The sequence below is a fragment of the Natrix helvetica genome, assembly GCF_964273705.1.
Source record: "Natrix helvetica genome assembly, chromosome: 3".
NCBI lineage: Eukaryota > Metazoa > Chordata > Lepidosauria > Squamata > Natricidae > Natrix > Natrix helvetica.
In genome coordinates this window covers 163637190-163659887 of record NC_138549.1, presented here as the reverse complement: position 1 = coordinate 163659887, position 22698 = coordinate 163637190, and the positions used below count along the sequence as shown (strand labels likewise).

The window sequence follows — 22698 nt, the reverse complement described above, 5'->3', positions numbered from 1 at the left end:
AGACAGTAAGTTCTAGTCCCGCCTTAGGCATGAAAGCCAGCTGGGTGACTTTGGACCAATCGCCAGGAGACAATGAGTTCTAGTCCCACCTTAGGTATGAAAGCCAGCTGGTTGACTTTGGGACAATCACCAAGAGACAGTGAGTTCTAGTCCCGCCTTAGGCATGAAAGCCAGCTGGGTGACTTTGGACCAATCGCCAGGAAACAATGAGTTCTAGTCCCGCCTTAGGCATGAAAGCCAGCTGGGTGACTTTGGACCAATCGCCAGGAGACAATGAGTTCTAGTCCCACCTTAGGCATGAAAGCCAGCTGGGTGACTTTGGACCAGTCAATCTCTCACAGCCCAACTCATCTCACAGAGTTTCTGTTATGGGGAAAGGAGGAGGAGGAGGAAGGAGGTATTAACTAAGTTTATTAAATAACCTTGAGTTGCTTATCAAAATAATAAAGGTGGGAAATAAACAATAAAGGTTGGGAATAAATAAAATAACTTAAAATAAATCATTGAGGGAGTGCATTCAACAGGATGCCTGCACATGCGACCAAGATTGTTGAATTTGTTTCTGAAGAAATTTGGAATATGAAGTTAAGTCTCCTGGTGGATGAGCATTACGACACCAATATCCCTACGACAATCATCTGGATAATAACCAGAGGGAGAAGACAAAATTAACTGTAGTTGCTTTCAATATAATTGTAGGAGCATTTGAATGCGATGTTTTTCATTGCTCCAGAGACTTTCCTGATGATTAGATAGATTATTTAAAGCTTTGCTGCATTCTCAGGTTGCAAAGGAGATGACAAAAAGGCATTTGAGCGAATGAATATTGCCCAGGTGGTGAATTGAAAATCGCTTCTCAGAGATGTAGTTCAAAGGCAACTCCAAGGGGGGGCAGCAAAACATAAGAAGACAGAAGTGCCAGAGTCAGGAATCAACAAAGAGTGAGGTGTCCTGCCCAGAACTAATACAGGGCAGAAAAGAAAGAGACTATTTCATCCTTCAAGGACTATCACTGTGGTTATTTTATATAATCCAAAGAACAAGGAGGAAGAAAGTCTGAAACGAAAGTGAGAAAGAGCCAGGTAAGCCACACTGGAGAAGAAAATAGAGATGGCGCAGGAAATGGGATCCAACAAAATAAAACTTCAAAGAAAAGAGGCAGAACAATGATTCGGGATTGGACAGCAGCAGCCATGGGATAACAAACTTCAGGAATAAAGAACAATTTATGCACGGCAGATCCTTCTGTACGTAGCCAAGGGTGAACTGTCAAACTCTTGATGTTCTCGGAGCATGGTTGATATTTCTAGTAACAAAATGCCTGTAGGAAAACAACCAAACTCAGAAAACCCCATAAATTCAACACAAGGAGACATCTTCATGGACGAATCTTTCAGGGTAACTTTTTTATTTATTTAGGAATTTAGCACTTAGACTTATATACCGCTTCACAGTGTTTTACAGCCCTCTCTAAGAGGTTTACAGAGTCAGCATATTGCCCCTAACAATCTGGCTCCTCATTTCACCCACCTCAGAAGGATGGAAAGCTCGAACTGCTGGCAGTGAGCTGAGTTAGCCTGCAATACTGCATTCTAACCACTGTGACACTATGGGAATAGAATAGAATAGAATAGAATAAGCACTTAGACTTATATATAGCTTCATAGTGCTTTTACAGCCCTCTCTAAGCAACTTACAATAATACAATAATACAATACAATAGTAGAGTTGGAAGGGACCTTGGAAGTCTTCTAGTCCAACCCCCTGCCTAGGCAGGAAACCCTATACCGTTTCAGACAGATGGCTATCCAACGTCCTCTTAAAGACTTCCAGTGTTGGGGCATTCACAACTTCTGGAGGCAAGCTGTTCCACTGATTCATTGTTCTCACTGTCAGGAAATTTCTCCTCAGTTCTAAGTTCTTCTCTCCTTGATTAGTTTCCACCCATTGCTTCTTGTTCTACCCTCAGGTGCTTTGGAGAATAGTTTGACTCCCTCTTCTTTGTGGCAACCTCTGAGATATTGGAACAATGCTATCATGTCTCCCCTAGTCCTTCTTTCTCTTAAGCTAAACATACCCAGTTCCTGCAACCGTTCTTCATATGTTTTAGTCTCCAGTCCCCTAATCATCTTTGTTGCTCTTCTCTGCACTCTTTCTAGAGTCTCCACATCTTTTTTACATCGTGGCGACCAGAACTGAATGCAGTATTCCAAGTGTGGCCTTACCAAGGCATTATAAAGTGGTATTAACCCTTCACGTGATCTTGATTCTATCCCTCTGTTGATGCAGCCTAGAACTGTGTTGGCTTTTTTGGCAGCTGCTGCACACTGCTGGCTCATATTTAAATGATTGTCCACTAGGACTCCAAGATCCCTTTCACAGTTACTACTACTGAGCAAGGTATCACCTATACTGTACCTGTGCATTCCATTTTTGTTGCCTAAATGTAGAACCTTACTCTTTTCACCATTGAATTTCATTTTATTAGATAGTGCCCAATGTTCAAGTTTGTCAATATCCTTCTGTATCTTAAGCCTATTACAGAGTCAGCATATCATCCCCAACAATCTGAGTCCTCATTTTACCCAACTCAGAAGGATGGAAGGCTTGATAGAAGGTTCATAAAGGTTTTTTTTCTTACCAGAAATTATGGAATCATTCAAAACTTCTTCGTCCTCATAGAAAACCATATCATCCTTGATTTCAGAGTCCATGATCAGGTTTTCTTTGTTCTCATCCGACTCCTTCACCGAGTTCCATTTATTTTCTGGATCGCTGTTGTAGCTCATGGAACCATCCTTCTCCTTGCCGTGTTCCGTGCTGGACGTTCTGGACAAACGGATCTCCATTCGTTTTTTGGGAGACGCTTTGTTTTCCCTTCCATGAAAGCTGGAGACAAAACACAAACAGCATTGGGTTTCAGACCAGGGATCAGCGCTTGCAACATGTTCTCCCAAGCACAAGGGAGGGAGCTGTGGCGTAGGTGGCAGGAGATTTCAGCATTCAAGATGGGGAAGCTGAGCTCTGAACATCTACCACAAGATGAAGGTACAAGATGACAGTGATGGATTTGAATTATGCTAACATGGCATGCACGGCTGACCTTTTCCAAGAACAGCATGTGGGTTTCTAAAATAAACCTTAATTAAAACAAAACATCCATATTCTGATCATTTATCACTTTATGGAAAATACACCCCCCCCCCCAAAAAAAAAATGCAAAGGAAGCACGCTATCACAAAATATGGGTCAGTCACGTAATATTAAGGTCTGGCAGCAGATTCGGACAGTGAGGAGGTTGGGGAGGAACATGGGCCAGTCCTGGAGTCTGGGGAAGACAGTGATGAAGGCTCTGTGTCAGAGACAGAGAGCGGGCCAGAGCCATATGCCAGTGATCAGCTGCCTTCAGAGTCAGACATCAGTGAAGCAGACAAACAGCTGGAGCCTGTTCCCAGTGTGTGCATGCACAGAGTTGTCACACGAAGGGAACAGCTAAAGAACGGGTCGACTTGGGAATAAGGCCACAGGTGGATGATGAATGGCTCTTCCTAGAGGAAATAAAAGAGGAACGAAAGGGGAGTGGAGTTTGCAGGAGACAATTAGTTCACCGAATTGTTTCGTGACTCTCCGAGACTCCTTGCCAAGTTTTGCCGATATTGGCCTGGCAGCTCTCCGAGCCAGATAAGGTCTGTGACTGTAAATCTGTTTGGCCAACTGTTCCATGGATTCATTGTAACAGAATAAGAGAATTGGGAAGGGACCTTAGAGGTCTTCTAGTCAAACCCCTGCTCTAGCAGGAAATCCTATACCATTCCAGAAAAGTGGCTGTCCAGTCTCTTCTTTAAAGCCCCCAGTGATGGAGCACCCACAGCTTCTGAAGGCAAGTTGTTCTACTGATTAATTATTCCCACTGTCAGGAAATTTCTCCTTAGTTCTAGGTTGCTTCTGTCCTGGATTAGAAATTCTAAGAATGAATCATGTCATTCTTAGATTTGTATCAGATAGTAGTTGATAACCCGGCAGTGCCTGGGTATTTATTTATAGGGGGGAAATGTCTGGACCAAATGTAATTTTTAAAGTTGGATTTCCTCCCTTACCAGAGGGAGTCCCCTTGTGGAGTACTGTGAAGCTGTTACCATGGCAACTCCACTGCCCTGTAGAGTAGAAGCCATTTTATGGCACAACAGGCTGTATCTTAATGGAACACACACCCCGAGGGGTGTTAGGGGTGTCTTTCCCCCCACAGTATTTGTTTCCAGAGAGTAAGCCATCTATGTACCAAGTTTGGTTGAAATTGCTTGAGACGTTCCAGAGTTAGGCTGGAACACACACACATGTATGTGCATACCAGGTGCTTTGACAAAACACTTAATCATTCCTCTGGCTCAGCTGATAAGGGAGGAGAGCTTGTGGCTTAGAGGTTAATACAACTGCCTAATATGTAAAAACAGCCCAAGTTCGAATCCCAGCAAGGGTATGGCTAGCTGATGAGAGCTAAATAGCTTGAAATAGATCTATACTAGAGTATTGCAAGTGTTTACCTATCCTGCCGATGTTTTGTGGCCAAGGCTCTGTGAAGTTCCTCAATGACTCGACTAGGAGGTAATGGTAGGTGGACAGCAGCCAGGTGAGGGGATCCAGCCGGCGTCGTATGCTGCCCTCTGAGGTGGGGATCGGAGACTTTCGGTCCTGAGGACTGGAAGGGAACAGCTTGTCCTGAGTGTTGGGAGGAGCCAACAATTACATAATTTTTCAAGATAGTGGATGGGGGAGATTTCAAGGCTGTCTCATCGGCTTCACTTCCTGCAGCTGGAAAGAAAATCAGAAAAGGTCATTCGTGGTGGGATGCAAACGGCAGGTTTCCATTCATTCCACACAGGGGGAAAAAGGACATCTGTGCCGCTGCTCTTTAACTGGCTTCTTCCAAAGGGCAAATCTTGGAAATTCCCTTGCCCTCATTCTCTATTGGAAGGGCAACTTTTAAAAAAAGGCAGGAGGGAGGCTGCAAGTCCAGAGTTGCAGGAGGGAGGGGTTATTTCCCTGAAGGCAAAGAGACAGCAGAACTTGGAATCTCTCTGGTGGGCAGGAAGAAGCAAGGTCAGACCCTCCCTAACAATTCACAGGGTATCATCATCTCCTTTTAACAACCCCACAATCCCTTGCGGGGAGGAGTCTGGGCAACTGAATGGAGATAGCAGAGTGTTTACTGGCCGGATGCTCTTCCTTGTCGCCAATGCAGAGTTTTGTTCAACAGATATATTCTCATTGGGCACAGGGAGAGAAATGTCTGCCTCTACCGAGGATTGAACTCACAGGCTCCTGATTGTGAGGTGAGCGCTCCACCCCTAGGCCATCGCACCTCTCTAGCAATTCGCAGAGTATATCTATAATTATTGCAGAGAATTGCTTTAGTTCAGCAAGATTTCTATTTGTAGGTGAATAACAATAAAGGAAGTACTCAGAAGTCTTTCCCCTGTCATTCTTAGTTTTCTGGGCCTGACAGCAATTATGCAAAGGCGTGGGCCTCCTTTCTTTGTACATTTCACTTGGGATGCATGCAAAAAAGCGGGGAGGGACTTCAGTTGTATGATTGCAGCTGCCTTCTTGACTTTTATTTTTCTAACTCTCCTCTAGATACTTCTGTCCCCAAGAAACTGCAGCTAACCAAGTGACCACAGTTGAACAACTTTTCATCAAATCTTTGTAATGCAGGCAGCCAAACCATCCTCTCAGTTTGCAGGTGCTTCTCCCAGCATCTGCAGCACTAGGGGGAGGGGGGAGGTCTTCATTTGCTCTTAGAAATGAGGACTCTATTGTATCAGGAAGAAAAATTTGAGGGGGTTGCTTTGCTCAAGCCTTCATTGAAATCAATCTCCAACAGAGATCTGTGCAGCCCCACTATGTGAATTCTTGCTGTTATTTATTTGGAGGTATATTGGCATAACCCTGATATCATTTCTAAAATATGCACCGTGATGGATGTCTTCATAAATATGGATTCTGATTGAAAGTAGAGGGCTACGTATTACCATACGGGTGAAACCGAAAAGCATTTCATGTATGCTAGAGCTTCAGGCTTAGGGCTTATTAAGTAGTCTATTTCACCGGATATTTAATTCAATATCCCTTAAAACAAGCCTGGGAAAGAAAAAAGGGGGAAAAAGCAGTATGCTGCTGTTTGAGGTGCAAGGAGATGAAAAATTGTAGATTTTTGCCAGCTACTTCTGGATACCAGTGAGACATGAAGTTTAAAAGGAGAACTTCAGAGGGCAACTCTTATGATGTCTTCTCAGCTAACTCTTACTTTTTACTGAGATGTATGAGTGGAGCTTTGAAAAGCTGGATAGGAAGAGTACTGAGTTCTTTGAAGACTTGTGTTGTAGAAGACTTCTGAGAGCACCATGGATGGCCAAGAAAACATAACAATGGATGATCAGAAAAATCAACACAGAATTCTCATTTGAGATACAAATGTCCAGGTTCAAATTATCTTACTTCAGACACATTATGCAAAGACCCAGCTTTTTGCAAAAGCCTCTAATGCTGGAGAAAAGCTCTAAGGTTGGGAAAGCTGGAAAGAAAGAGAAGAAGACAATCAGCAGCATGGTGGATGGACTCAATTGTAGTGGCAATAGGTGTTTGAAGATGCTCTTAGGGTCTAGTTTAAAGATAACTCTAGGTAGGGAAAGCAAAGAGCATTTGGAAAGTAGACTTAAAAGTAGTAAATCTAGTTGCCTAGGTATATTCTTCCCTATTGTAGTTTTAAGTGGAACAATGCTGTATTTCTATTTAGCATCTGCTTCGAAATCTGTAACTATCTACATGTAGAGATCGTTCTCTTTGGCAAGGCTATGCGTGTATATAGTTATATGGCACAGCACTTAAATTCGTAGTTTGAATCTACAATGAGAAGTCCTGAAGTTTCCATTTGTTTGGATGCTAGGAGGTCAAAGGTTAGAATTAGAATAAGATCAAGAGAAGAAACAAAATAATTCCATCAGAGAAAAGTTTGGTTGGTTGGCCCAAGAGTCACCTTGCACATACACGCCCTAAGAATGATCACAGTGTCAGAGAATCCATTGATACTTTATAATGATTTCATTATATTTTTCATTGTATTTTTCAGAGTATAAGACGCACCCTTTTCCCTCAAAGAAGAGAGTGAAAATCTGGGTGCATCTTATACACTGAATACAGCATTCTTGGCCTCCCGAAACCCTTCCAGAATGCTGCTGGGGGCTGGGAAGAGTAAAAATGAGCAGAAAATAGGCCGTTTTTTTGCTCGTTTCCCCCCCTCCCAGCCCCCAGGAGCACTCTATAAAAACGTGAAAAACGAGCTGTTTCTTGCTCATTTTTGCCCCCCACCCCCCCCAGGAGCACGCTATAATCCTCCTAAAGGCTGTTCATGCCCTTTTTTTTAATGAAAAACGGGCTGTTTTGGGGAGGTTTGCAGAGTGAAAAAACTTTTTTTTTTCAATTTGCCTCTTCCAAATCTTGGTACGTCTTATACTCCGATGTGTTTTATACCCTGAAAAATATGGTATATAACCTGCCCAGAGATCTTCCAACTTCCCAATCCATTTCTCTTTCTCTATCAAAAATAAGCCCTCCAACTTTCCCGAGAAACAGGACAATATATAAGCATATCTTGGACTACCTAAGTTGCTTCTGGTCTACATGAACGTTGCTGTAGGGATTTTTCAGCCTCTGTCATCCAGAAGAACAGGTCACATTAAGCCAAGATAAATGTTCCTCTAGGTTTTTTTTTTTTTTTTTTTTTTGACAGCCTACTGATTTCTGCCTGGGATCCAGTTCTTTGTTCAACTGAACCAACATACAAAGATAGGCATCACACTCAGATGTCAGCTGTTCCATCTCCTGCAGCTTTGATTGAACTGTGCATTTTTGAATATGAAATCTGGATTGGGATTTAGAAGTGAATTTGGATTTGGTCAGAAGAGCGCTTTCGTGTCTCATCTGTTTGAGAAGTATCACATCTGAAATGACATCAGCTGTCAAAATGTCACTGTATGTTATCAACCAAATGGCAGTTCTCAAACATGTCAGTTCTTAAGCATGCTCTACAAATTATGGAACTGAAGGTAGAATTGCCGTGGTAAAAGGTATCACCAGCACAGACATGTAAGCTATGTTCATTATAAGGTACCCCTCACACACTATGTGGAAACTAGCAGTTTCTTTAAAGCAGGGTTGTCCAAAGGAGTTGAAGTCCACATGTCTTAAAGTTCTCAAGTTTGGACAACCCTGCTTTAAACTATGAGACTACGCCTTTCCTGGGTCATCTGTGAGGTCTTCTCCCACCTTCATGACTCCATGGCTGATCAGTCTTCCTTCTAATAAAAGACAGCTCCCTGTGGCTGCATGAGACTCACCTGGTACAATCTTCGAGACTTTGGGTGCAATCTTAGGTGGTGGAACTGGAAGTGAGGAAGGAGGGATAGGGCCCTGGGCTGCGTTCCTTTCCATCTGTTTATGGGGGGACTCGATGGATCCCAAAAGTAGTAAGGCTTGTGGGGTCTCTTCAGAGGTTGGCAGGCTGGCATTTTCCTGTTCATCTGTGGATGCTGATGTCTTCTTGGCTGAGAGGAGACAGGATCAGAGGCAATGGGACATGAAATACACCATGACCAGTGGTGGGATGCAACCGGTTTAATGACCGGTTTGGTGAGTGCACAAGTGCAGCATTAAAAAAATGACCTTTTCAAGCTTCAAAACTTACCTTCTATATTAGCGCCTGAGAGTAAAACAGTGGCGCTTGGCAATCTGGTGTGCCGCGCGAATCAGATGAGCTAAAAAACAGGGAAATATAGGACAGGAAAGTGCAGGGGCGTGTGGGCGGGGCCAAATGCCTCACCGGAACTACTGGTTCGCCTGAACCGCTCCGAACTGACTGAATCCCACGCCTGACCATGACAGCAGCACAAGGGGAAAGGCAAGAAAGAGAGAGAAGGAAATACAGGCATGGAGGTACAGCACATAATAAAGAACTCATTGTGTCCCCCTGTGGCCAACAGACCATTCCAGGAACCAGGAAGCCCAGATGGTAGATAAAAATGACCCATAGCTTCACCACACAACTCTCTTTTAAGGAATAGGGTAGAGATGAGAGGAATTATTTACAACACAACAGATCTCAATTCTCATATTTCCCACCATTCTTCTGGAAAACGGGTTCAAATGCTTTGAAGAATGTGTGGTGAGCTTTAGGGCCAGCTCTACTGCTTGAATCCCAGGGATATCCAATGTTAGGGTCAGCAGACTCTGTATTCCTTTTACTACAGCCAGAATTGATCCTGAGTGTAAGAGGATAACACAGTATATGCCTCAAAGGTTGAGTTCCTGAGAGAAAGTCAAGGATGGCCGTAATTAAATACATAAACCTATCTACCATTTTAGCTGAACTATACCCCTCCACTCTAATGGCATACCACTCTATTGAGAAAACTAAGATCATGGCATCTGGTCCTCTCAATTCCTGGCAAATAGATGGGGAAGAAATGGAGGTAGTGACAGATTTTATTTTCCTGGGCTCCAACATCACCCCAGATGGAGAGTGCAGTCAAGAAATGAAAAGACGCTTGCTCCTGGGGAGGAAAGCTATGGCAAATCTAGACAGCATACTAAAAAGTAGAGTCATCACTCTGCCAACAAAAGTGTGTATAGTCAAGTCTACGGTTTTCCCAGTTGCAATGTATGGCTGTGAAGGTTGGACCATAAGGAAGGCTGAGCACCAAAGAATTGAGGCCTTTAAACTCTGGTGCTGGAGAAGACTCACGCAAGTTCCTTGGATTGCAAGACGATCAAACCGGTCAGTCCTAGAGGAGATCAACCCTGACTGCTCTTTAGAAAGCCAGATCCTGAAGATGAAACTCAAATACTTTGCCCCCTAATGAGAAGGAAGGACTCACTGGAGAAGAGCCCAATGCTGGGAAAGATTGAGGGCAAAAGAAGAAAGGGACGACAGAGAATGAGGTGGCTGGATGGAGTCACCAAAGCAGTAGGCATGAGCTTAAATGGACTCCAGAGGATGGCAGAGGACAGGAAGGCCTGGAGGAAAGTTGTCTATGAGGTCACGATGGATCAGACACAACTTTGCAAGTATCAACAACATGCCTCCTAAACTTCTAAAGTGCAATAAATAAAATATAAAACTACAAAGGAGCCCTGCTCTTCAATGCTCCAGAGATGCTGATTAATTGCTCTTATTCAAACATGAGTGTTTGAACATTCTCTTAATATATACTGAAAAGAGTGGATCTATTATCATAAGAAAAAATTGACACATTTTTTTAAAAAAACAGTTTAGTCCTAATTATAAGAACAATACAAAAGAAGAGAAAATGTCAGTAACTGCTCTATTCAAAGCTGAAAGTTGGAGATGGCAACAAAATTATCAATGATTGAACAATTATATCTGAACTGAATGGTATTTTTTTTATTAAGCTGACCTGAACTGAAATGAATTTGTATCTGAGCAAACATAGATAGGTTTGGGTTTCACAGAGGAAAAAAACCAAAGTCATGTTCCACTGCAATCTTTTGAAGACCAGCGTAGTTCACCAAGGAAGGAAATCCATTCAAGTCTAGTTAGTAAAAAGGAAATGTGTGGCAGGGCAGAATTTAAGATCCCTGCAATGATTGGAGAGATGGGATATTTCTTGGGGAAATCTCAAAGAGTTTTTGGGGAGAATCGAATGGAAGAGAACCATTAATATCAGTGGAGTATGAGGTACCTATTCTTGTGTTTCATGTTTTCCTTCTCCAAGCATAAGATCTATCTAACAAAATGAAATTCAGTGGTGAAAAAAGTAAGGTTCTACATTTAGGCAAGAAAAACAAAATGCACAGGTACAGTACTATAGGTGGTACCTTGCTCAATAGTAGTAACTGTGAAAGGGATCTTGGAGTCCTAGGGGAAACCATTTAAATATGAGCCAGCAGTGTGCAGCAGCTGCCAAAAAAGCCAACACAGTTCTAGGCTGCATCAACAGAGGGATAGAATCAAGATCACGTGAAGTGTTAATACCACTTTATAACGCCTTGGTAAGGCCACACTTGGACTACTGCATCCAGTTTTGGTCGCCACGATGTAAAAAAGATGTGGAGACTCTAGAAAGAGTGCAGAGAAGAGCAACAAAGATGATTAGGGGACAGGAAGCTAAAATATATAAAAGACAGTTGCTGGAATTGGGTCTGTCTAGTTTGATGAAAAGAAGGACTCAGTATCTCAGGGGCTACCACAAGGAAGAGGGAGTTAAGCTATTCTACAAAGCACCTGAAGGTAGGGCAAGAACCAATGGGTGGAAACTAATCAAGGAGAGAAGCAACCTAGAGCTAAGGAGAAATTTCCTGACAGTTAGAACAATTAATCAGTGGAGCAGCTTGCCTCCAGAAGTTGTGAATGCCCCAACACTGGAAGTTTTCAAGAAGAGATTGACTAAAATGCTATAAGGTTTCCTGCCTATGCAGGGGGTTGGACTAGAAGACCTCTAAGGTCCCTTTCAACTCTGTTATTCTATTCTTGCTCTATCTCGAAATAATTTCAATGGCTGTTTTGGGGTGGAAGAACATGGATTGTTTAGCAATTACATTTAACATTTGTAGGGCCCTGAGGACACGGTGACCAAAATGTTGGTACAAAGTAGATCAAGCCTAGCAATGAGTAGAGTTATATTTTAGGAGTTGTTGTTAAGAAAATCCTTTTTTTTTATCAAGGCTCTCTCTGCGGACATCTGGCACAGCTTCCCTGTATTTCTCACCTCAGAAATAACCGAACCTTTCTTGGTTCAGTTTTTAGAAACTGCAGTCAGTGGACTGGGGAAAAGGAGTATTAACAGTGGCACATGGCCCTGGCATCTTAACTTATTCATGTAATCAATGAAGATGGATCTACAAGACACATTGAAAGTGCTAATGGTGTTTTGGGTTTGCTTTGTCCTGGTCCATTAACAGAAATGTCAGAAAGGACAACTGTATGAAGAATGCACACAAATTTGGGATAAAAAAACCTACTGACCCCAGTAGAATTAGTACAGAAACAAAAGAGCAGGGCTCCAACAGCAATCCTAAAACAGAAATACACAACTAGATATTCCTGCTCCGCCTCATTTGGACTACAGTTCCCATTTCTCTTAACACTGCCCGCAGTGCTTGTATTTAGTCACCAATTCAAATTAGAAATTTGGGTGATATCATTTTATATCTGCTCTAGCAGGTATACATGTAAATAATGGTCCCCTTTACATTTTATATCAATGAAATGGAACAGCACAATCCTTAGAAACTATAATATTGGGATGAGGAACCTAAAAATATATATAAGCCACCTGAAACATTAAAGAATTACAGTAGTTATATTCACTACTGGCCACTAGAAGGCTATATATATAGTTTCATGGGGCTTACTCTGAAGAAAATTCACACGGGATTCACAACTGCCTCATTTTTAAAAGAAACTATCATTTAAAATAAATACAGTCATTTTGGTAATACCACTTCAACTCCGGGCCACAATTCCTTTTAAACTTATTCCAACCAGCCATAAAAATACGCCATTAGTTGTCTAACCACAGAATTCTACTAATGGGAACAGAGTATAAGCCCCAATAAATCAAATGATTGAATGATTTATGTATTATTGATATTATTAATTGGTTTATTATTGTATCTTATGATTTTGTTGCTTGTATGGACACTGAGAGCGTATGCACCAGAAACAAATTTCTTGCATGCCCAATCACACTTGGCCAATAAAGGATATTCTATTCTATTCTATTTCTACTCTACTCTACTCTACGCCACTCCACTCCACTCCACTCCACTCCACTCCACTACTATCAATTTGGTTTTGGCACTCAATGACTATTTAGATAGAGATTCTCCAGGATGAACTGTCTCCAAGTAGGCCTTTCAGAAAGTTCAGAAATATTTATATTTGTCTTCAGAATTGGTTGTGTATATGTATGAGTGTATGTTAATGAGAAAGGAGCAGGTGTTGATTTTCAATTGCTTGATTTTCTAGTACACATCCTGGAGTTTTAATTTTAATTCTGTATCTCTTCATGACATTTCTTGCATTCTAGTTTTTGTTTTTCATTTCTTTTCTGCCTTGAAAAAATCCCATTGAAGGAGAGTGAGAGAGATTTAAATTTTATACCTTGTAAGGCACCCAGAGTTGTTTTTGAAATCAGATAACCTTCAAAAATCTACTGAGTGCATAATCCATGATAGTTAAACTTCTGGAAATTAGTTGGGCTGTCCTGAATATAATATGATAAAATTAAAATAAAGAATGCACTACTGTATTGAACCAATTCAGATCCTTGTCAGCTTAGCCACTAGAGGGCAGCTAATGAAGGGAACAGATGTTTTAAGGTTTTTCTTCACATTTTTTTTTGTGAGAATATTGTAGGGATATTACAAAAGCTATTTGCTACTCACCATTTTTCAAAATCCTTTCCAGTAAGATACGTGCATTGATACTAATATTTTTTCCATCTTCTAGGAAAGCATAAGATGCATAGTTTTATAAAAACCAGCTTTTGTTGCAAGGCACCCTGATTCACTCCATATATGAATATTTTATGTTTAATCATGGTGTATCTACTCTCTTAGTGCATCTATATTGGAGCAATGGACAGTGAAATCGCATGCATTATTTGTGAAGGGAAAATATATGGCTTCATGTGTCAAAATGCACAGCTGTTACAGACACACTGACCAATTGTCAATCCTTTGACACTACTTCATAAAATCACTTCTTGTTCCTCTGTTGAGATGATTGCCAGGAGCTTTTTAATCACATCTCATACAAAACTGTGTTGTCAAATTCATGTTTCCCTTTTTACACTTCAGGTCCTTAAATTCTTTCACTGATCTCCAGTCTATTTCCGTATAATGTTAACCCCCATAGCTGAACGGTTTTTTGAGGAAGAAGAAGAAGGAAGAAGAAGGATGAAGTTTCTTCTTGGATGAAGAAGACAACTGATGAAGTTTCTTCTTGGATGAAGAAGACAACTGATGAAGTTTCTTCTTGGATGAAGAAGACAACTGATGAAGTTTCTTCTTGGATGAAGAAGACAACTGATGAAGTTTCTTCTTGGATGAAGAAGACAACTGATGAAGCTTCATCCAAGAAGCGTCATCAGTTATAACAACCAATGAAGCTTTTGGATGAGAATGGAAACTTATTCTTCAAAACCAAACAAACAAACAAAAAACAGTTTATTTGCCTTTTATAAAAAGTAATTTTGCGACAATTTTGATGACCTATATGACTGAGAATCTCCATAGACATTTCCGCATAGCTGAACTTCCCTCATGACATTTCTTTTTGCAGCTGAACTGAGTTTTCTTTTAAATGCAGCCTACTCTCCATGGTGGGTCAAAATGCTGTCTGAGATCTCCAGTGGGTTATCCCTACTTTCTCCTACTTCTGCAAAACTGAAAGAAAAATTTACATGAAAAAATTAAGGGCAATATTTTCTTGTCCTCCCTCTTCAGTTATTGATGTATTTGTTAGATTTCTATACAGGTAGTCCTCGACTTACAACAGTTCATTTAGGGACCGTGGGAAGTTAGAATGACACTGGAAACAAGTGACTTTTGATCATTTTCCCCACTTTGCAGCATCTCCATGGTCGCATGATTTACATTGGGATACTTGACAACTGACTCACATTTATGACGGCTGCAGTGTCTGCAGGGTCATGTGATTCCCTTTTGCGACTGTCTGACAAGCAAAGTCCAAGGGGAAGCCAGATACCCTGAACAACTGTGTGACTAATTTAACAACTGCAGTGATTCACCTAACACAGGGGTCAGCAAACTGCGGCTCTGGAGCTGCATGTGGCTCTTTCCTCCCTCTGTTGCGGCTCTGTCACCGGTCGGCGCCACAATTTTGAGAGGAGCTTCCGGTGGGGGGGGGGGGAGGAGAAGCACAGTGCACCAGGAGAAGACTCTATGGCAAGGGAAGGGTTTTCCAGTTGTCTCCATAATTGATAGGGCTTTCAGTTATGACAGATGGAGGAAAAAGTATGCCGCGCTAGGAGGAGACTCTATGGTGGGGGAACTGAACTTCTGGTCAGCTCCAGAATTCAACAGGGTGCTTCCAGTTAGGACCTTTGTGGCTCCCGGTGTTTTCTTTTCTGTGGGAAACGGGTCCAAATGGCTCTTTGAGTGTTTAGGTTTGCCGACCCCTGACTTAACAAATGCACCTGTCAGAAGACTCTGAGGCTTGAGTTTCCTCAAAGTTCCATTTTATTAGAGATGTCATATTGGCCCATCTGGGAAAACTTCCAGGTTTTCCCCACCCAAGTGAAAGTTCAAGTCCCTGCCCAGCACCCACATGTCCATCACATGGTCCAATCAGGCACCGTCCAAAACTGGAGATGCCTCCCAGTCACACCACCCCAGGTGCAGGGCAAGATGTCCTTGACTCTCTGAGAAAGGAATGTTATTTAGACTATATAGCTCCCGTACTTCATATAATCTCCCCTCCCATTTTCCCATAGCATTAATTGTGGCAGGCCTGAAGGCCCAAAGGAAAAGATGGCTTCCATGCCTGACAGCACTGTGGAAAGACCTCTCTCCATGCAACAGGTGTCTGGTGCCCAAAAAGATGGGTGGGCTGCATTACAACACACTAACTTTTGACTGACTTTATAGAAGACAACACTTATACAAAACACAGTATTTGATACTCAGTGTTTAGCTTTTCTGTCTATTTTAGGAAGGCTTCAAACAAGAAAGAATTCCAATGATGATTAACAACATTAAGTTCCACTGTCCCCCCATCATCCTCTTTTACATTTATTGCTATTTCCATCCCTTCAATGAAACTGCTTTCCAACTTGTAGTGATGAATTTCATTGAAACTAATTTCACCCTTGAAGTCCAGGCTTACAATTTACATCGTACAAGAAATGATTCTCTTCTTTCTTTCTTTCTTTCTTTCTTTCTTTCTTTCTTTCTTTCTTTCTTTCTTTCTTTCTTTCTTTCTTTCTTTCTTTCTTTCTTTCTTTTATCCCACCGAAGACAAGGTTGCTAGGGAAGGGGGAAAGGGCTTTCCTTGTATGCTATCAAGCTACTAGCCCTCATGCCCCAGAAATAAATCTGTCCATTCCAGTCAGAGCTGAAGAAGCTTCTTGGAAGCGAAATGTCTTCCAAGAAAAAACAGAAAGTCCAGTTGCCTCTTGAAAAAGCACCTTTGGGACAACCATGACCTGGATGACTGAGAATCTCCATAGATATTGCCCCAGAAATATTTAGTTGTCTTAGGAAACAACTTTATGGAATGTTGCTAAAGATAAAATGACAAGGGAGTGCAGAAATAGATAAAAATAATAATTTTTAAAGAAAAAAACTTGAAGTAAATAAATCAATGTATTGACACAGAGTTGACAAGGAAAGAGAAATGTCAAGGAAGTGGAAATCTTTCACCAACACAATTCAATGTAAACCCGATCAATCAAGCAGGAAATGATCCCTTTTGGTACCAAATATCACAGTCTTCAAGGCAAACAGAGTGATTTCATTGTGGTATCCATTGGTTTGCTCTGCCTACTAATCAGGAGAAAAAAATAGGTTTTGAAGACACTCTGGTAAGGTTTTGAGAATTTACCCAGCAGCCCTTTTTTTTCAGAAAGTTGAAAAGTTCACCTTTTCTTTAAAAAAATTTTTTTTAAATATAAAGTAGAAGTTCATGCAGAAAGGATCTTTCAGATCAGTGATTTGATACCATAGTCCAATCTCTTTTCCTTTCATTCTCCTTTGCTGCTTCTCTGGGTCATTGCTATATAATCCTTCCTTCTGAAGCCACATTTCCAAATTTCAGCATATTTACTTTTCTGAGAGTTATTATGACTTTGTTTCATGTACCTTTTACTTGGATTTGCCACGCTGGTCTCTTCTGTTGACTTTGCTTTAATTTTTTTTTAAAAGCCACTTTGTTCTTTATTTGAGTTTAAATCAATTTTTCTTTTCTTTCTTTTATTGTAGGCTGCTTAGGAGTAGGGACTTTAATGGCAAAACTTTACATACTACAAGTCCTTAAATAAATATGACGCATCCAATGATAAAACTTATTGCCAACCCTGGTTTATTCTTCCATGCCATTCAGTGGTTGAAAGACTGTCCTTTTTAATATTTATATTTATGGTTATATTTCTTAACATTACCTTTTAGGGGGGGGAAAGCTCAATAGGATTACTACTTTAAGGTTGAAAAGAAATAACTCAGCATATATATTTTTTCATGCTGGTGGATATTTTAAAAGAAAGTTTTATGTAGCTATTGAAAGAATTATTCATCAGTCATATAGTTGGGCAACTACACCTGAAACAGTTACTAGAGATATTTTTATACTCCTTAATCTGCCAAAAAAGCATGAAAAAAAATCCACATGCAATTTGAATTGCAAGTCTGACCAATCCTAAACCACCTGGAATTCTGGCCATTCATTACTTAATTATTTATATTATTAGATTTTGGCACCACCCAACTCCAGATTGTCTGTGGGTGGCTCCCAATATCCAACAAATAACAACATTAAAACACAATACTGTATACATAAACAAGATAGCATCTGACTAATCAATGAATTACACAGACAGAGCTTGATAGTTTAGCATAGGGGTGTCAAATGACACGTTGTCGTCACGTGACTTCTTTCCTCTTTGCTAAACTGGGGTGGCCATGGCGAGTGCGTGATACACCCAACACGAGTTTGGCACCCCTGGTTTAGCACTACCTAGAACAGGAGTAGGGAACAATGGCCCTTTTATGATTTGTGGACTTCAACTCCCAGAATTCCTCTGGGAGGAATTCTGGGAGTTGAAGTCCACAAGTCATAAAGGGGTCATCATTCCCCACCTCTGACCTAGAAGGTCACAAATCCTAGTAGAAAATACAGGGCTGAAGATTTGTGCATAATCCACTAGCAACTGCAAGGAGATGGCAAGTTTAATTTCCACACTGAGATATCTTCCCTATTTTAGTAATCTTCCTTTGATTTGGCAAATGTACTTACTAGGGCAGACGTTTCAATTTAAAACTGCTGATTCAACCAATCACCACCTTTGTTTAAACAAGCTTGGGGCTTGATCCAGTGGTGAAATTCAATTTTTTTTACTACCGGTTCTGTGGGTATGGCCAACTCGATGTCATTCATGGTCACGCCCACTCAGTCACATGCCCCTGCCACCACCAAGCCACGCCCACAGAACCCGGTAGGAAAAATGTGTGCATGAGCCCATTCACAGCGGAGCTGCTGCTTCCTTTATGGTCTGCCTTCCTGGGGACTATCTTAAAGGGACAGGCTGCAGCAGTTCTGCTGTGAACAGAGGGAAAAATGTTTGGATTGTCTCTGCTGCATTTAACATTGAATTCTGTGGCAGAGACAATCCAAACCTTTTCCCCTCTGTTCACAGCAAAGCTGCTGGTCCCTTTATGATTCCCCTGACCCCTCTCTCCCTGGGTCTACCTTAAAGGGACAAGCTGCAGCAGCTCTGCTGTGAACGGAGGGAGAAATGTTAGAATTGGGTGGGCAGGTCTTGCGCCCAGAAGAGGTGAGTGGCGACAGGACGACAAGGTGGGCATGGGCAGGGCCACCAGGGATTTTTGATGGTTCGGAGAACTGATGCCAATCATCCCTGCCAGTTCGGCCAAACCGGGCCGAACCAGGAGGATTTCACCACTGACTTGATCCCATCAGTTGTCCTTGTGCAGCCCTTGAGACAGGGATGAGAAGTTCCTGTCTATATTATCCATGTGATCATTTCTGCCAAGTAGAAATAACTCCAAGAAACCTCCAATGAGTACCCCTACCTCTAAATTTCTACACCTTGGTTAGAATCGGCATTCAAATCATATCTAGTGTCATGCAAGGAAAACTATTTTATAAATAAAATCTCCGGGAAAGCATGGTGCCTTCATTCACATACCTGTATGCTTGTATGAAGCCTTATTCTAAAGAGGGCATGTTGAAATAATTCCAATTGTCTTAATAATAAAACAACTTCGGCACATAGAAACCATCAGCAATAACATGGAATTTAAAATATTACCAGCTTGATAATGGTTCGAAGCTATACACCATCCTTCATCTTACAAGCACATGAAATGAATGCAGATTCTAGTCATGTGCTTGTAACACTAGCAAGAGCAGTTAGACTTATATAGTGCTTCACAGTACTTTACAGCCCTCTCTAAGCAGTTTTACACAGTCAGCATATTTCCCCAACAATCTGGGTCCTCATTTTACCCACCTCGGAAGGATGGAAGGCTGAGTCAACCTTGAGCCTGGTGAGATTTGAAATCCCAAACTGCAGGCAGCCGGCAGTCAGCAGAAGTAGCCTGCAGTACTGCACTCTAACCACTGCGCCACCGAGGCTCATAAAGCAAAGGATGCAAATTTCTTTATTATATTTAATCCAAATCTGATCTTCTTTATTACAAATTGCAGAGCCAAATGCAGTTCCCCTTTCAGGTCACTACTAGATCCTAACATCAATTAAGTTTCTTTAAATTCCCTCCCCCCCTCCATTCCCCCCTCCGATGTGTTGATGGTTTAATGGTGCTCTTAAATCAGCTGAAGTTGTTTTATTATTGATTAAAAGGTAAAGGTTCCCCTCGCACACATGTTCTAGTCATTCCTGACTCTAGAGGGCAGTGTTCATCTCTGTTTCAAAGCCAAAGAGCCAGCACTGTCTGAAGATGTCTCCGTGGTCATGTGGCCAAGCATGATTAAATGCCGAAGGCGCAAGGAACACTGTTACCTTCCCACCAAAGGTGGTCCCTATTTTTCTACTTGTATTTTTACATGCTTTCAAACTGCTAGGTTGGCAGAAGCTGGGACAAGTAACGGGAGCTCACTCCGTTACACGGCACTAGGGATTCGAACTGCCGAACTGCCGACCTTTCTGACCGACAAGCTCAGTGACCTAGCCACTGGCCACCGCATGCCTTTACTATGGATTACTAACCAAGAATTAAACATTTTTGCCGTCTCTGCAAAGAACTTGGATCATTCCCTATTGCAACCCTCTCATGGCCTTAAGGTGACTCAGGTGAAGCTCAGTGGAAAGGAAAGGCCAATACCTGGATCTTCTCTCAGTTCTTCTGAGTGCAGCTCCTCGCCAAGTGAGGCGGCCTTGGTGGTGGCTGATCTATGTTCCTGTTGCATCTCTTCTGAGGTGAATGCCTGGCATGGGGGGGATGAGGGGTCACTCAGCATTGTTCTGGTGGCACCATCAGCAGTGTATGTTTTCCCTTCAGAATCTAGGATACCATGACATTCTGACATTAGTTCAACCATTCATGATGGCTTAAGCTCATGTTCCATGCTATAATGTTGAATCAGAAGGGGGCCTCCCTTAGGAGAAGAGTTTAAGGGAAAACACTCAGGAACTTCCTTGGGACCCATAAAGGAGAAGGTTTCTAGCTCTGGATTGCAATGAGGGGGTCATCGGTGCTCTCTAAGCTTGCTTGTTTTCTTGCAGATGTTTCATTACCCAAACTAGGTGACATCATCAGTGCTAGTAAGGAATGTGGCTTGTGTTAAAATATACATGACTGGGAGAGACATGGGAACAAGGTCAGCCAATGAATAGGCATAGCAACTAAATCATCCAATGGGAGCTTGAACTGATGTCCGTCTGTGCAGAGAATTGAAACAGAAACTTAAGCAGTCTGCTGCTCTGAGAAGTAAACTAGCAATCTGTCTGGGCTTGTCTGCTAAAATGAAACTAACTGCTTGTGTTTGCCTGTAACTCTCCTGCCTTGTGTTTACTTGGAAGAACCACCTGTTGGTATTGTACATTTATTCATCTATTCTCAGGCATATAAAGGAGTTAATGAATCATGCTGCATCAGTTATCTGTGTGTGCTTCTGGATTTGAATTTTTGCAACAAACTGACAGTTTGAGCCACGGTGGTTAGAGTGCAGTACTGCAGGCTACTTCTGCTGACTGCGGACTGACTGCAATTTGGCAGTTCGAATCTCAATGTTGACTCAACCTTCCATCCTTCCAAGGTCGGTAAAATGAGGACCCAAATTGTTGGGGACAATAGGCTGACTCTGTAAAACCGCTTAGAGAAGGCTCTAAAGCACTCTAAAGCATTATATAAGTCTAAGTTCTCAATTTATATTATAGTGCACAGGGTGTCCAACTCACAGCATCACATTGTCACCATGTGATGTATCGTGATTTTTTTCCTCTTGGCTAAACCGGGGGTGGACGTGGTCAGCATGTGACGCATCCAGCCCACGGACCACAGGTTTGACACCCCTGTTCTAGTGGCTTTGTCAGTGTTGGTGAGAGTGGTATTGGAGGTTCTTTGGTTTACTGGAGGTTGGTATTGGAGGTTCTTTGGTTTACTGTTAGCTTGTTTGTATTGTTAGCTTGATGTTACCTAGTTTGGGTAATGAAACATCTGCAAAAAAAAAAAAACAGCCAAGCTCAGAGAGCACCAAAGGCCCTCATTTCCTTGGGAGCTATCACTTGAGAGAAAGTATAGCTCCTTCTGAAATGGACCAACATACAATCAGGCTCTATTTATTGTGCTGGAGGGGGGAGGCCTTTCAAATGTGTGGAACAATCACTCTCATCATCTCTAGCAAAAATAAGACTTCTCAAAGAAGGATTTTATTCTACTAGTATTTGCTCTGAATTCAGTTCTGTTTTGAGGAGTCGTGGCATGCAAAATTCAGTGGACGAGGCTATTAAAAGAGGGGGAGAGGGGAACCAAAAACCCAAACAGCTCTCCAACACTTTATTATATGCTACTAATGTGACAAAGAGCAAAACCCAGAGTTTTGCTCTCTACGTTGAGAGGCACAAAAAAACAAAAGAAGAAGCAAGATTTCCTCTCCAAGAGCCCATCCGATAAACCCAAAGTACTCCTAACCAAAATTACGTGCTGCTTCAAGGGGACCAAATTTTCAAGCAATTTTTCTTCCCACTGAAGACAAATTTCTGACTTTATCTGCCCCCTTTCCTATTCCCCAGGAGAATCCATCTCGATCAGAATGTACTGCTTTAATTTCCTTCTATAAGCACATGCTTGCCATTTTATTGTTGTTTGGGGGCTTGGAGGAGACGTAACATACTCTGCATTTTTAGAGTCTGCAGTTGTGCTATTAAAACAAAAGTGATTTCCAAACCGTGACACCTAATTATCACATGTGCTGGATGGAGGGGTTGTGATTTCTCTTTGTGTGTTCTTGACAACACTGGGTTGTCTGATACACTGGGGTTTGATAAGCATGGTGATTATTTGTAAATAATTACTTACACCTATCAGATATGTCCTTATCTTAAATGTAAGAACTGCTTTGCCATCTATCTTCCTGGTAAGTTTTAAAGAGGCAATTCATAAAGATCTGATCGTCTCAGGGTTCTTTCACAGAAGAAAGGGCTACGTAAAGGAAAAGAGATTATCTAGTAAACCACAGCTTTAAAAAATATCTAGAGTGGTCAAAGAATTACATAAAGAACAGGAGTGGTTAAACTAGTTTTGTTAACTCAATTGTTTCGTTAATTATTTGCAGGTTTTAGTAGGTTCCGATTACGGAATTAAAGATAACCATTCCCCTGTAAAATGTATCCTGAACCTATGGAAAATACTTTGTGTCTGTTTTTACAAGTTTAAGTCAATATTAAGTCAATATTATTAAAC

The 22698-nt window shown here is 41.6% G+C and overlaps 1 protein-coding gene across 4 annotated transcripts in view; it reads right to left on the bottom strand.

Annotated features, from left to right (window-relative positions):
• Nucleotides 1-22698, bottom strand: part of PHACTR3 (phosphatase and actin regulator 3) — a 303640-nt gene that overhangs the window by 118416 nt on the left and 162526 nt on the right. For 2 of the 4 annotated variants that reach the window (XM_081948375.1, XM_081948374.1), the window contains 4 exons: nucleotides 20119-20298; nucleotides 8394-8600; nucleotides 4542-4809; nucleotides 2642-2889 (listed from right to left, as the gene is read on the bottom strand). In XM_081948375.1, the coding sequence (XP_081804501.1) occupies nucleotides 2642-2889; nucleotides 4542-4809; nucleotides 8394-8600; nucleotides 20119-20298 (903 nt within the window). The remainder of the gene's footprint in view (nucleotides 1-2641; nucleotides 2890-4541; nucleotides 4810-8393; nucleotides 8601-20118; nucleotides 20299-22698) is intronic. The other 2 variants (XM_081948376.1, XM_081948377.1) reach the window with 1 other exon arrangement.